General features: G+C 43.4%; 2 protein-coding genes across 4 annotated transcripts in view; both read right to left on the reverse strand.

The window, feature by feature from the left end:
• LOC422276 (sodium/hydrogen exchanger 2-like) overlaps positions 1 to 5,903 on the reverse strand; it is a 32,922-nt gene extending 27,019 nt beyond the window's left edge. The window contains exons 1-2 of the mRNA XM_420258.7: positions 5,468 to 5,903; positions 865 to 1,543 (exon numbers count right to left, since the gene is read on the reverse strand). Of these exons, the coding sequence (XP_420258.3) occupies positions 865 to 1,114 (250 nt within the window). The 5' untranslated portion in view covers positions 1,115 to 1,543; positions 5,468 to 5,903. The remainder of the gene's footprint in view (positions 1 to 864; positions 1,544 to 5,467) is intronic.
• Positions 5,904 to 10,462: 4,559 nt separating this feature from the next.
• Positions 10,463 to 15,218, reverse strand: LOC101750621 (TLR adapter interacting with SLC15A4 on the lysosome). Of its 3 annotated transcripts, XR_005859279.2 has the most exons (5): positions 15,140 to 15,218; positions 14,239 to 14,396; positions 13,384 to 13,601; positions 12,462 to 12,591; positions 10,463 to 12,176 (listed from the first exon to the last, which is right to left on the reverse strand). XR_005859279.2 is itself a non-coding variant. In XM_004940718.5 (3 exons), exon 3 carries the CDS (start codon positions 12,138 to 12,140, stop codon positions 11,142 to 11,144), a length of 999 nt encoding a protein of 332 aa, XP_004940775.2. In that variant the 5' UTR covers positions 12,141 to 12,176; positions 12,462 to 12,591; positions 13,384 to 13,490; the 3' UTR covers positions 10,463 to 11,141. The 3 variants fall into 3 exon arrangements, 1 of the variants encoding a protein (XP_004940775.2); XR_006939115.1 differs by lacking the exon at positions 14,239 to 14,396; XM_004940718.5 differs by lacking the exons at positions 14,239 to 14,396; positions 15,140 to 15,218 and having other exon boundaries at positions 13,384 to 13,490.
• Positions 15,219 to 15,247: the final 29 nt, after the last annotated feature.

A 15,247-nucleotide genomic window follows, 5' to 3' on the forward strand; every position in this document is an offset into this window, starting at 1 on the left:
AGAAAACTAAAAGATATCAAACCTTCAGTCTGCAATTCCTCATACCTAAAAATACACCTTTAATGTTACGGTAATACACAAAGAGAAAATAAACTAAATCATCTGTGTAAATAAAAATGCTTCTGGGATAACGTAATCTAGTTAGCATGCCAACTTTAGCACTAAGAGCATAAACAGCAACTGTTAATTTTAAACACAATACAGAACAGGAATAACGACATAAAAAAATGTGATGATTATCATTTCTTCATATTTTGATAGAGTTGAGATCTCACTCCATAAGATGCAGAACAGCAAAAAGAAAAGGCCGTTTCTATCTGAAGGAAATTTAATTCTGATTGAAATGAATCTCAGAGACTTTTCCTTTCTGAAGAAAAAGGTGGTAAAATAACTCATACGGCAGGAATTTCACAGAAGCGATCACAATTCCTGGGTGGGGGACAAATAAAGAATATATAAATTCCACTCTCTCCTATCCAGTCCTGCAGATGAATAAACATCTCCTTGCCTTACGCACTTCCTTTGGCTTTATCTGGCTCACAGGAATTTCACAGCAGCTGAATACACTCCATGAAGGGCACAGCGGCCACTTGCAAGTCTGATTAGCATTGCACACAGGTACATTTGCAGAGCTCAGGACTCAGAAGAAAGTACATCTGCCGTATAACATGCACATCTGCCATACAGTGTGCTACGTTACCTCCAGACCCAGGATCACCTGTTTCACCCCAAACAGCTCTGAACTTCAAAGACAAAACACAGCCTGTCCTGTTTCCTCCTGATCCTACTCAGAAAGCCTGTCTTAGGAAGGAACAGCCCCTCCCTGCCCACCCCATCCCTCCTCACCTTCCCAAGGTTCCTCACCTATTTTGGCCAAGGATGCAAGCATGATCCAGAGCGTGATTTCGAAGGGGATTTGGACATGCTGATAATCCAGAGAGAAAAATGTGTGCTCCGTGGATGCATTGTCCTGTGCTTCCTCAGCAGCCCAGCTGCCATTCTCTGCCACCGGAGAACCATGCAGGGCTCCCACCCCAGTGGCTCGCAGGAAGGAGGAGAGCAGGACAGCCAGGACAGTAGCTGTGCCCTTGCTCCCTGCCCTCTGCCTCTCCATTTGCCCCAGGGCTGTCCACTGCGTGTATTTGGTCGCGGCTGCTCCTGTTCTCAGCGCAGAGCTCAGCCCTCAGCCTGCTCTCCTCCCTGTCCATCAGCTCCCGGATGGGAGACCTGCTGGAGATCCGTGCTCTTCAGGGCCACGTGCCCAAATGGGCCAACCCTTCAGCTGCCTCGGGCCACAGCTGCAGACCTCTGCAGCTCCCACATGGCACAGCAGCAGCCAGAAGCGGGCCCGTCTTGCTGCATTTCACCAGACTCCTCATCTGTAGCCCAATGCTGGCAGCAATGCTGCTGATAATCACCAATCCCAATTAGTAATTCAAAGCAGTCGTCTTTCTTGTGCCGAATACAGAGCTGCAGAGCTGTGCTGGATGGATGGAGGACACCTGAAAAAGAATAAGTTTAACCAATTGCTTCAAGCTTCTTCCTACAGCCAAGAGGAGAAGTTATCTTTATTTCTCTTTGCTGCTTTAAAATGGCACTGAAAAATGAGTGAAGTTCATTAGAAAAGCTGGACACACAGACAGCAAAACCCATCCGATCTCCCTGTGCTGGAATGGCTTTGGGCCACACCGAGGGACATACAGAGTTCTGGTCTTAGGGGTTCTCAACAACCTCCAAGCACCAACTGCTCACATAAAGCCAAATGCCAGTTCAGGGAAAGACTCCTCAAAAGAATTAGTTGTAAGAATATCAAAGAGGGGGAAAAGAAAAAACCAACACATTGGGTCAAATTCCTCCATTGTGGAGTTTCATTTAAGTTAATTATGCTTCAACAGGGACGAATTGAGTCCAAAGCACATATGTAATTAAAACAGAGGCCCCAGGCTGTTGCTAGACCGATCGATGGCCTCTTTGCTTTTCTGCAGCTGCCTAAATGACACCAAAATTGAGCTGCCAGCAAGATGCTGGTGACCCACTTTTCTGTAGGAAGCCAGAACCCATCATGCAGACACACACCCACCCACAGCTCTCAGCATCCTAAGATCTTCTTCTGATCTGATCTGTAGGGAGGAGGATAAACTTCGGGGTACGAGGGAGATGCAGCGAAGCTCTCTAACATTAACTAAGTCACCACTGTTAATGTGTATTAATTGCATGCCGTTAGCACACTTGCTGACTTTAAAGCAAAGAAGCCAACCTCCCGTTAGAGCCATCTTAGCAAACCAAGCTTTTTAAATATACAAAGGAAAGCGGCACCGGATTCAAGAAGTTGGCAGAACTGCAGGGAGGGTACCCGGAGCACAGTTCCCACAAGGTTTTCTCCCTCTGTTCTCAATCGTTCCATTCCACTGAGGAAGGGATGGGGAAAGGAATGAGAAATCAGATCCCTCATTACTTTTAAGGAAGGACCTACCTTCATTTTTACATTTTCAGTCGTTTCACTCTAAAGTTCCAATTCAGTAATCTTGTTATTTCCCTTGACTTTATATATTATGTTTCATTTTCTACTGTTTCTGGTTCATTCATAACTAAATGGCAAAATGTTTTTCCTGAGTGCTATAATGACACAATACTTGTTGTCCCTCTTGTAATGGCTATTGATATTATTGACCCACTTTTTAATGTGAATACCATTTGATCATATGTTTACTGACATGGGGTTTGTGGTGTTTTTTGTTTGTTTATAGCTTAATGTACTTTCCCCATTTTTAGGTTTCAGGGCTAGATTTTGATCCCTATAATTTTATTGACTGGTCCCTGGTGAAAGAGATAGGGTTATGAGAAGAAGATATTGTGTAATGCAGTAACAGTGATGAGAATTCAGGACCCCAAAACAAGAGTGTTCTGTTAGAAGTATGGTTTTAAATGCTACTATTATACTCCTTAACCAATGGCAACAAATTATTTTTCTTTTCCTTACTTTAAAAGTGAATTACGTGATTTTATTTATTTTACTTTACCTTCCTGTCTTGTTATTATTTCTAATTATACTTAAACTTATGCTTTAATTTCTAATTATATTTTAACTTAGCACAATCCCTCATCACACTTATTGCTGGGATGGATCACGCTCACAGCTTTTCTGGAAAGCAGAAATACAAAACCCCTTAACATTTAATTCATACCACGTTGTCTTTTGCTGCAGTGTATCACAGAGCATCAATGTGCTGAGAAACCAACTGCGTGCTCCAGGGAGCTGTGTGAATACACAGGCTCAGGAGAATGGTTTGGGTTGGGAGGGACCTTTAAGATCACCTAGTTCCAACCACCTGCTACAGAGGCAGGGACACCACAGATTGATCTGCAGCCCACAGGGAAGAACATACACCTAACATCAAGTTGGTGAGTCTGCCATACTGCAAACAGCCTGACCTGTCACACATCCCTCCAAGCAACCCTGCTACACACTGACTGCAACACAACCTCGAGTTTGACAACTTCCCAATTAATGAATTCCTACAGAGCAACTACAGGCAGAGGCCACTTCAATCATTTTGGCACTGACCTCTGTTTGGATACCGCTTTTGTCAGCAAGAGCTCGAGCACTCAGCAACTGCTTAAAGGACTAGAAAGCTAAATGGCCGTCAGTATTTTTCCTTCATCATTCTACCTGGGGAAGCCTGTATCTTTACTGTTAGTGTTGCTCTGCCACCATTTCAGCCTTTTGCAGAGCCGGGTGGCAGATGTGACTGTGTGGGAAATGGAAGGAAAGCTCCCTGCCCACTGGGTTCCTCCGCTTTTCTCAGCTCTGTCTGTTCCCTGACCAAACCACAGATCACCCACCAGAAGAATACACCAGTCCAGACAAACCAAATGCTGAAAATAACTGCTGTCATGGTTCACCGTCAGGACAGTTCTGCAATCACAAAATAAAACAAGAGCCAGAGAGGAACACAAACAATGGAGATGAACACAAGCAATTGGAGCAGATGAGATGCAGCATCACTTGCACTAACGCCTGGCATTGTAAGTTAGTAGATCCAAGAACACACAGTAGCTCCAAGACTATGCAGCAGTACAGAAATTCTTCACTTCAGAGGTGTGGAGCACACTGTGTCTCCAGAAATCCATCTATTTACCAGTGGTACAATTAATCCTGAGACTTCAGCCCAGCTGGGGGGGACCAGCACCCACAGGTGTGCTCACTGCCAGCCATGCTGCTCCCCTGGGGAGTAAACATAAACAGATGGCTATCTCCTAGGGTATATTAGTTACCCAAAAACATTCAGCAAGTCTGTCTGAGAGCCGGGTTAGTGCAGCTGCGTTGCTGTGATCGGTGCTCCACACTTCATGCTCAGTAGCCAAGTGGTGAATGGTTAGAAGAGGGAAATGGCGCTGTGTCAGTTCCTTTCTGAGCACACCACCAGTGCAGACATTCAGACACATCATCCCACAGCCTCTCTTGCGCAGCGTTTACATATGCAGCATTTCTTGGAAAAGAGAGCGAGAACCATAAAGTTATTTTTCTATAGCTGAAGTAAAAGGAAAGGAGAATGAAAGCGAACAAAATCTGTTTATCTAAGACTTGGAGCCAGGACTCGTTTGGAAGTCAGACTGCAGCGAACTGGGAACGTAACAAAGCAGTAATACAGATCCCACACACACAAAAAGGTGCAAGCAGGCACATCTGTGATTTCTCTCACTCTTCCCACATGAAACAGAATTTGGGGTCTTTAGAGTAGGAAAAGCTATGTCAGGATCAATGAGTGACTGCAGCAATGAGTGACTGAGGGAAGCACGCAGTGAAACAGAGAGCACTTCCCCAAAAGCCTCAGAAAAGCCCCAGCACAAATCTCAGCAGCTTTGTTCCTTACTGCTCATCAGGCAAGCAGGGACTGGCTCTTCTCCTAGAACTTTATGCATGCAAGTCCAAGAAGGAAATGTTAAAAACAAACAAGCAAACAAAAATAAAACAGTATTTATATTTTATATGAAATGGTATCTTAGTACCTTTGTCAGTCACCCAGGGAGCAACGTGGCACCCTGTGCTTACCCACAGGGACAGTCTGACAGAGCTGAACAACCTGGAACACATAATGAGATCAAAGCTTTCACCTGATGCCCTCAGCCTGCTCAGGACCTCGTTAGCTTTTGTCACACCCCAAAGTAGTATGTAACTACAGAAACAGCAGTTTTACAGGTTTGAGCAATGGAAAGAGCGCTGAAGGAAGCTGGTCAGCAGCACAGCATGCAGTAGAAATTCAGCAATGGAAAGCAGAAGTACATTGTCAGTACAGATGGGGAATAAGAACAAAAAAAGCCACCAGCACAGCGTGTTAAGAAATTATATTATTGCACAAAACAAGAATCTTCCTGAGGACCCCTAAAACCTGAGTCAGAACTTACACGTCAGCAGCCTTTCATGGTGCATTTAGAAGTATGGAGCTGTTTACCTGTAAATCCTCACCTCAGAGCTCTGAGAACAACCAGCTTTGTCTTGCTTTGGTAAAGTAGCCATTTCCCATAACGTAAAATATTATTATTTATGTGAAAGAAAACGCTCAGCCCTATACTATGCCTTCGAACTTGCACAGCCCTCCTCATGGGGTTTCCTACACCTGGATACAGCAGAACCTCAGATGTTGCAGAAAAGCCTGATACAAAGGCCTGGGGAGTGAATTCCAGCCACTGAGGTTAATGCAAAGCACTTCAGTGGAAAAAGACTCACATTCACAGCAAAGCTGGTGCTTGGAGCACTGTGTGACCAGCAGAAGGAAAGTAAAGGCCCTGCCCACTCAGAGCTATGTGTTCCAGCTTTTCACAACCAGAGCTGTGTTCAGGAAGGGCTCCACTCCCACTCACACCCCAAGGAGGAACAGCACTGAGGAGAAGCAGAGGAGGCCTGCAGATCTCCCCGGAACTGCAGGGCACTGAGTTAACGCTCACCAGGGGAAGTACTTCAGCCCCACCCATCAGCACTGAGCCAAACATCCATAAATAAAGAAAAGGAGAAGCAAGGTGCTGGGTTGCTACTAAGAAATGGCAGCTTAACAAGATGGTAGCAGCAACAGTGGGAGGGCATTGGGAAGGAGGGCCTCCAAGCTCCTGGGATCCAAAGGGCGATACCAAATGCTCTGACATCCCCATAAGGCCCACAGGCAGCACGCACCAGGGCAGCAGCATGCACAGAGTAGTACCCCATAGGGGGCTGGGGTTGTCACAAATACATTAACCCCACAGGGACACAGCAGGAATTCAGCAGTGAGTTCTTCTGGTGTAGAAAAATACCTGAATTACATCAAATACCTACGTTTTGGAAGCTTGTAGGTAGAACAGGAGCAACGTGCAAAATAAGAAACCACACCTTCAGGGTCGCAGCAGTCAATGAACACTTCTCTTCAAGAATGCTGAATGAGAACTGGAAATGAAAGCTGCAAATTCCCTGCCACAATTTCTCCTTCCAGTTCAGATTTTCTGGCACGCACGTAAACAGGGCTGCCAGTCAGAATGCGGCCCCATGTGTGTGACCTGTAAAATAAGGCACTGCTTTCATTAGTAATGAAATCCATCTGCTGTCCTCCAGCAGGCTGGAAAAGCACACCTTGTAAGTGATTTTCCTGTGTAATTGGAGTTCATGGAGCCATTTTTCCTGTTAGAGAAAACAGGCAGAGCTCCAGCACAGCTGATGGAGATTTACTCGTTTAAATCTACAATGTGATTCAATATCTTTATTAAAGAAAATAAATAAATTGAAGCGTGCCACGAATTAAAACATACCACTTGAAATAAAATGGAACTGAGGATGGTATCAAAGTGAACTGTAAGTGTGTATTTGTCTCATCTTTTCAGAAATTAGGTGATTTTTTTTTTTTCCTAAAACACATTCTGCAGCAACACCACGGGGATCTCTTCTTAAGTAAGTCACAATTCTGAGACACCATTTGCATTCTGTATTAAATCTGAGTAAGAAATATCAGGAAAACTACACAGACAATACTTTTCCATGGGCAGAGCTGTATAACATCAATAACAAAACCTACTCCATGGTAATGTACTTTAACAGTGCGCATTTACCTGCAAGTTTACTTGCAATGCTAAAACATGTCGTGGTGAGGAGTAGCTACCTAAATTAGCTGAAAACACATTTTGCTTTTCCGTCCTCTACCCTCTGTGTTTATTTAAACTCTAAAAACCAAATCATCGTTTATTTTTTTCTGTTTGAAAAACAGAACTCAAGAAGTATGTCTGCAAAATGCCGTGTGTTGCCCTTACAGCAGCTTCATCTGCACCCACAGCAGGGCCGGTGTCAGTATAGTTGATGCCACAATTATCTGACCCACTCCTTGCCTCCATCAGCACATAGTAAAGACTGTAATTATAATAAAAGCAACGGATAACAAGCTTTTCTCATGGCATGGCTTGCTGCGTTGTGTTTTCATTCTAACACTTACATTATAGCTAAAATTGGCCACGCAGAAAACTCACTCAAAAATGAGCTCTGAAAACTGTCCTGAAATGGTTTGGGATCAACGGAGCTTCGTGGTAACGCTGGATTCTGCCAAATGCAGGACACCCATTTCCATATTCCCTTCCACCACTCCATTGCTCAATGACAAAAGGAGCGGGTCCAGCAAAACCTGTCCTGCTGCAGCAGTTCACAACACTGCAGCTCCTGGTGCTGCTGCTGCCATTGGTGTTGGAGCTCCAGTGAGCTGAAGATGTGGGGTCCCCATCCTGAGGCTGGCAGGAGAGAAGCACAGCTTTCCTCTAATGCATTACCCAAGGCTGGGAGGAAGCACAGGGAACACCAGGACCTGGGCCTTAGCTTTAAACTCTGACTTCCACACATCCTGAGGAAGAACCCTGTGCAATTAACTTTTTTCAGGAGGTTGGACTGAACTATAAATATGTCCCAGGGAGAACTAAAGACGAGGCCAGGGCAGCACAAATGCCACAGAGCACTTTTTTTCACAGTTAATTGCAAACCCATCTGAAAAATTTTCACCTCACCTTCAGTTAACTTTTTCTCTGCACCTCTACCAAGGAACACTTCAGTGCTGCCCATTCTGGACTCCTCCAGAATTTAATGAAGTCCTTTGGCCTCTTCCACAGGACTCTTGACTTGCTCGTGAGTGCTGCAGAGGCGATTAATGAGACATGCGGGATCAGGGCAAGGCACAGTAAAAGCCAAGTGACCTTTATGTCATCCTGTTAGAAAACAGGAACCAGCTTCACGATGACTGATACTTCTTGCACTACTAACGTCAATGGGAATTTTTGATCAGGCAAGGGAGGTTCACTCAAGGTCTTCTCGTGTATGAGTTTAATTGTATCTAATTACTTGCCACATGCTCTGTAGAGATTGTCTTTGCTTGTCATTCTCATCTGGAGAGAAGGGTGCTTACTTGGGTCACCCAGATTGCTTTTCCCACAGGAGCAGATCCTTGTCAATCCTGTTGGTCCCCAAATGACATCAGTCTCTCCTCTCTTTTATGCACGTGAAATATCCACCCTACACCCCACACCCACCACTACCATGAAAAAGTCTACCTCACATTGAAGACTGCCTGCAAAAATAACACAAAAGACTGAAAGCTAGGCATTGAAGACTGGACGCAAAGAGCAGAAATAGGATTTATTATCAAAGGCAGCTTAGGGAAAGGAATGCCCAGTGATCAAGGCAATTCGAGAGAAGCAAAATGTCCATCTTCCTATAATTTCAAGCCCCAAACACCTCACAAGCAGGGGTATTCACCCCACTGATTCTGAATTGGCTTGATGCTCACTCAGAAGGTCTGACAGAGCAGTCTTGTCTGCCAGCTGTTTGGTTGGTTTCATTTTGGAGCTTTGAGGTTTGGTCTCAAATTTGAACGCGCATACCCTATTAAATCCATGTGCTTGCATCTGAATGTGTGCTAGATCTTATGTACACAAATTCACTTCACTCAATCCTAAAAGAGATTGCAAGGTTTTAGAGAAGGTTAAAATCTTGAGATACATGAAAGTTTTGTACTTCCCTTTCCATAACATACGCTGCTACGTTTAGCAGACTGTGTGACATCACATACAAAGACTGCCCACACTGATGTCTCCATGCTATCCCTACAAGGAGCCCCATGCCACAATAGTGCAATCTTTGTAGACTTAGAGCTCATGAAGTGTACTTTTTTTTTTCTCCTACAAATTTCTTTCTCTGTATAGACCAAAACAGGTACAGTTTTAACTCTAAGCCCTAACACACAGTTTCTGTTGCAGTAAATGGAACTAATGAAGCTAAATTACTTGAATTCAAGAGCTCCAAGGTGAATCCCTTGTGAATTCAGATCTTCTCAGTGTTCTGGGGTATTCTTTCATGCTCAGTGGTATTTTCATTATAAAATCCAGCACTCGATTTTAAAAAAGCCCAAGAACTGAAGATGCTGGATTAAAAAAACAAACAAACAAAAAAAAAACCCTTTGATCTCTTCAAAGGAATGATCAGATGTCAAGGGCCTTGATTTACAAACACAAATATGTTTGCATTTGATGTATTATTACCCAGAGATCACAAGACCTTTCATATTCTCCTGAAGGGTTGACAAAGATTTAAAAAATGCATATTATGCATCAGAGTTTAAGAGATGTCTCAAAAACAACGATGGTGTTGGTTTACGTCAGCTGTTTGATGGCAAGCTTCACTGAGAAGCTCTGCTGTGTAACTCACCCCATACCGACGCACTGAGGGCCACCATGACCTGGGTGAAGTGACTTAAACTGTACATCAGCAGATGTTTTGGAAGCTTGTAATTCTATAAATAGAGTTTGTTGGTATATTTTGGAATTGTATTTCATGATTGCAAACCCAGAACTGCAGGTGTGTCAAATCAAAGCACACGTGAAGCTTTCCTTACTAGAAGAAAATTTCTGCAGACAGATTATTAGTCTAATTAATATACCATTTTATAATGGTGACACGGTGATTAATTTCCAGTTGAAATGCTTGAGGGAAGGGGAGGGGAGGGGAAGGGGAAGGGGAAGGGGAAGGGGAAGGGAAGGGAAGGGAAGGGAAGGGAAGGGAAGGGAAGGGAAGGGAAGGGAAGGGAAGGGAAGGGAAGGGAAGGGAAGGGAAGGGAAGGGAAGGGAAGGGAAGGGAAGGGAAGGGAAGGGAAGGGAAGGGAAGGGAAGGGAAGGGAAGGGAAGGGAAGGGAAGGGAAGGGAAGGGAAGGGAAGGGAAGGGAAGGGAAGGGAAGGGAAGGGAAGGGAAGGGAAGGGAAGGGAAGGGAAGAAGAAAATAGGTTTGAATGCTAAGTAATGATGTTTTCATATCAAAAAGTACATTTAAATTTCCAAATGAAGATGAAGGAGGCTTTCCAGGAACACTGCAGTAGTGTTAGCTGGTTGAGCTTTGTTTTTCAAAGAAATAAAGTCCACTTACCAAAAATACAAGCTGAATATATAAGACACCGAAGGAAAGCTGAGAGGATTTCATCAAAGAGGTAAAACTTTATTTAAAAGAAAAACATTTTTATAGAAAATATTTTAAAATTCTTTATCAGATATCTCACCTCGACTTTCATTGTGACATACTCTATCTATGCAGTGTAGACATACATATGCAATGAGTGCCTTGATTGATGTTTCATGTTGATACATTTCCTGTGTATGATTCCAGACACAAGATAATTCAATCCTGAGCATCTCCATCTGCTGACAAGATTTTCAAACCAAAGAAATATTTTCCCAGCCACTGTGATCAAGCTTTGCAGAAGCAAAATTTGCACTTGAATATCCAAAGCTTGAGCTTCAACTCTACAGCGCAATCCAAAGTCCAGCAAAGACTCTTACTTAGAGGTAGGTGGATCAGGCTCTTAGATAAAAGTTTTAGCAGCACTTCTGCCTTGATTGATTACTCTTGCAGGAGTAAATCCAATGAAACATGAGTACATTAGTCATACAGACAGAGTCTTACACGGAGGTCATACGCATTTTTACAAGGAAATCAAATAGGATTCTAAAGATGAATGCACTTCAAATTCTGCATGAGAAAAAAAGAGAACAGTGACCTTTACTTCCTCTGCTAATGATCATCATAGACAAAGTATGGCTTAAGCATTAAGATAGTTGAAAAAGTCTGCGGTGTCTACATGCTTTCATTTTCCAATCTAATCCTTAGAGTGAAACATTGGTATATGACCTGTATTCATCTCTTCAGCTGAGCAGTTCAGACATGATGCAAACCATGTCCTGCAGCCTTTTTTCACACCTCCTGGGTTTGATATTTGCAAATTTGGAGTACTAAACTCAGAGCTACTTCTATTGGTAACGTTGTGCAAACTAAACAAAGCTAAAGACTGTAAGAGCACTTCTCTGGCTTTTGATGTTTCTATATTCTGCTCCTGGGATATCTGAAAGCTTATCTGATCCACATTACTTCTTATTAAACTGCAAGTGAGGAGGTTTCTTACAGAACCACACCTGGTCAAGATTTCTTCAAAAAGCTGCTTATAGATCTCTGACACTTTTGCTTCCATATAGTTGTTGAGCAGAGAGTTTGAAAGAGGCTCCTCACAGAACATCATGCTCCCTTCTCCAGCTTCATCTCCAGACAGGAAATTTACACCTGGCTTTTCAGGATGCTCACACAGGGGGGACTGACCAAGAGGAATATCTACAGACAGTATAACGGGGCCGTCAGAAAGTTCATCACACACGTGGTCCAAAACACAACCTGAATCACATGTATGGTCTCCCACATGGTCTCCACCGATATGTAAGTCGGGGTAGTTTTGATAAATGCTGTTGCAAGACCAGGATCGACACAAATCCGTCTGTTCATTACTTTGTTCTCTTTCAGGGATATGCAAAGCTCGTGATACGATTCTCCTAACCGCTGTACTTTGATTCTTTGCAGGTAACTCTGTCGTGGATCTCTGTTGAAGACCATTCTTGTTTTCTATTTTGTTACTTGCAGCAGAGATCTTGTCCAGATTCTCACGTCCATCCTCAGATCCTTTAATTTTTGGGTCATCTCCAAGTTTCTCTCTCCAGATTCCCTCTTTATCCTTTTTGGCTGCATGAGATTTGTGAGGCTTATCTTGATGACAGATATCTTTATATATGAGCCTCGTTAAGATGCCTTCTGCCAACATGATGACAAGCATTGAGTTACAGCCTAATCACCAGAGTTCCATGTGGTTCTATAAGTGAAAGAAAGATGGGAAAAATACTTTAAGCTCATTTGTTTCCAAATATTTTTATTAATTACAGTAAAAGATGAACAATGTATATTTCGTAAAGACAAACTGTGATTTTGCTTTTTCTCTAGAATACTTATTTTAACAAAAAGCATTCTAAGAATCTAATCTATACTCAGGTGGGGAGATATAGGAAGGGCATTCACTAGGTTGTTCATCTCTAGTAACACACTTCTGTACCTAGGTATCTCTTCTGCATTGTGGCTAGCTGAGAGAGATGATACTCACGAGTTGTTAGTGGGTAAGGATTCACAGAAATACCAGCAAAGTGATTTCACTTGACGGCTACATCATCATCATCAGTTACAAAACAACTTTTTCCATTGGAAGGCAATTTCTATGAGGTCAAGAGCTGACACTGGAAGGAAACAAAAATCCAAGTCGGACTTAAAGGTTGATTCTGAATTTACAGATTAAGAAAATGCACAGAAATAATCAAGTTAGCCAACAGGTCTCAAAAAAAAAAAAAAAATCTAATACATTTTATGACTTTTTATCATTGCTTTTCAATTCACCTACTGTTAAAATCAATTGCAAACTCCGCATTTAAAGCTGACCTAAGTTCATTGAGGGAAAGATGGCAACCACTTTGTTACTGAAGAATGGGAAACACAATAAAATTCCACTGTGCTTCAAATGTCTTTTTTAATTTCTGCATATTTAAAGCACCTTCACACATCCCTGTGTGTTGTGTGGAGTTTTTTTTAGCTTAAATTGCATTGATCCCTACCAAAAGTTGACCTTAGTGCTGCAATTGTGAAATGGCTGCAAGTGAGACCAAAGCAAAGACAGACAGTACACCCTGCCTTCTCCTGGTTACATAAGCAGAAATGTTTATTTTATCTTCAGAATCATTCACATATGCAAGAAAACAAGACAACATTTTCTTAAGCTCTTGAGGGACTCAGGAAATGAAATATCGTTTTCAAGAGACAAGGGTACTTGGCAATCTAAATCTCGTTGAACATCAACAGTTAAAAGTGTTGCTGTATTGCTTTGAAAATGCTTACAGTGCTAATATAAAAGCTAAAACATGGCCACTGTAGAAAAATTATATACTCTTTTAGATAAATAGTGCCTGCATTCTGGAACAAACCATAGCAGAGGGGGAGTGAATAAAAATATGGAAGCACAACAAGCTCAGACTTACCAATTCCAGCAGAGTTAGAAAGGTGGATGGTTACATAGCCAGCAAGTCTCCGACTACAGCAGCTCCCAGGGAACACAGCCTCCCATACTTTTTCTTCACTGCCGTGTGAGCAATAACTGCAGTACACGTGATTCATTTCCCCATTTTGTTTTCCTTTAAGACAGAAGCGATCCCACTGGAAGAAGCGTGCAGTCTTTGAGTACAGAATGGCAGCAAATCTGAAAGGGGATGTTATAAACATGAACTGTTTCTGACTGAGGTGCAATGCTGACCAGATAGGAAGTACCAAAATACGCCACTTAAACTCAACAAGGATTATGAAAAGGTCAGGGTGTCTGTATGTCATCAGGCTGTTCAAAACCGAAACTGAATTCCAAGGACCACTTCTATCTGTGTAAGTTTAGTTATTTATACCATTTCTCTTTTTGGAACAAGCAGCTAAATTTATAGCCTTGTGAACTCTTCCTGGTGGAAAGAAGTGGACAACTTTGTGAAGCAGTTTCAACAAAACACCAAAGTAAGGGAGAGGGAGAGAGAAAGAACTGAAGTTAGCTAAATTAGGCAGGAGTGACTGAAATAAGAACTTCATTTCAGTTCGACCCTGGGGCTGGAAATCTGCATCCTCGTCCATCAGATCATCTTACTTTAGTAAAACCCTGTATTTGCAAACGCAAAGTAAGAACAAGACAGAACGAAAGCTGCTTTGGAAGTTGAATGCAGATTGCAGTCAGGAGAATGAGTGTCAACGAGACGAGCGTGTCATAATCCCAAGGCCAAATCTGAACTGCAGTGATTACAGGGAGATGAAATTCTGATGCATCATTCACATATGGAAAAATAAGATTACACAATTACCTTACAAGGGCTGCTCTGAAAGTAATGCTTTCTATGTTTTGATGTTGGCCCACAGCGTCAGAGGCAAACGCTGGTGGGATGGCAGTGGGGGCTGAACCTTCCTTCCAATATCCCATCAGATTTTGTTGCCCTGTGACAGACGGCAGCAGAGGGGCAGCCTGAAAGAACGGTGAGTGACATGGAAGTGCACAGGAAGCAGAGGGCTGGAATTGAATTCTCCCCATGCAGAAAATGGCACCCACTGACATTCACTGACACTCGATGAACGTTTCTGGATACCAACAGCGGATGCAGCCCAGTGAGGCAGTGGGTGCTGCATTTCAGCAGCAGTGACAGCAGCACTGGGTCACCTCCACTGCTGCAACTCGTATGGGTGCAGCATGCAGGCTCTTGTTCATAACGGCTGAAAATGCACAGCTGATGGTGGGGACTGTGTTGAAAAACAGCATTTTGGAGCTGAGAATTTGCTCTACCGGTGTTATTGTGCTCTTTATATCTGCTGTAGTTCCCATGGAGATAAATAGGGGGCACTGCTTTCAGAGCAACCTGCCTACATTAACAATAACCATAGCAGCACGTAAACTAAGTCCCCAATTTCAGGTCAAAATATACACTTTCTGTGCATACAAACATGAAGTAGGAGTTGATGCATTTTTTTTTTCTCCAGGCACGGCCACTTTAACCGTTCATTTCGCTGGGAACCAGCAGTGCCTCATTCCAGCAGCGCCAGTGCCTGCTCGCCTCCAAGCACCCTTCTGCACATCTCTGTACCTCAACACGGCTCACCCGCTCCGGCTCTCTGCTGCTGCCCGCCCTGCCCGCTCCCTGCTACACGCGTCTCCCACCTCCTGTCACACCACACAGCTGCAAACAAGCAGCTAAAGAAGCTTTCTTTCCTTACTAGGGAGCATTAAGACTTGACATGTCGCGGCGCTCCCCCCAGGCCGTACGTAGAGCGGCGGTGCCACGCCTGGGGTGCCGCTTTGTCCCCAGCGCCGCCCAGCCGAGC

This window comes from Gallus gallus, chromosome 4, assembly GCF_016699485.2.
Source record: "Gallus gallus isolate bGalGal1 chromosome 4, bGalGal1.mat.broiler.GRCg7b, whole genome shotgun sequence".
In the NCBI taxonomy this organism is placed as follows: domain Eukaryota; kingdom Metazoa; phylum Chordata; class Aves; order Galliformes; family Phasianidae; genus Gallus; species Gallus gallus.

Bases quoted from the DNA above. Each gene is read 5' to 3' on its own strand.
- LOC101750621 (XM_004940718.5), bottom strand. From the start codon at position 12,140: ATGCTTGTCATCATGTTGGCAGAAGGCATCTTAACGAGGCTCATATAT.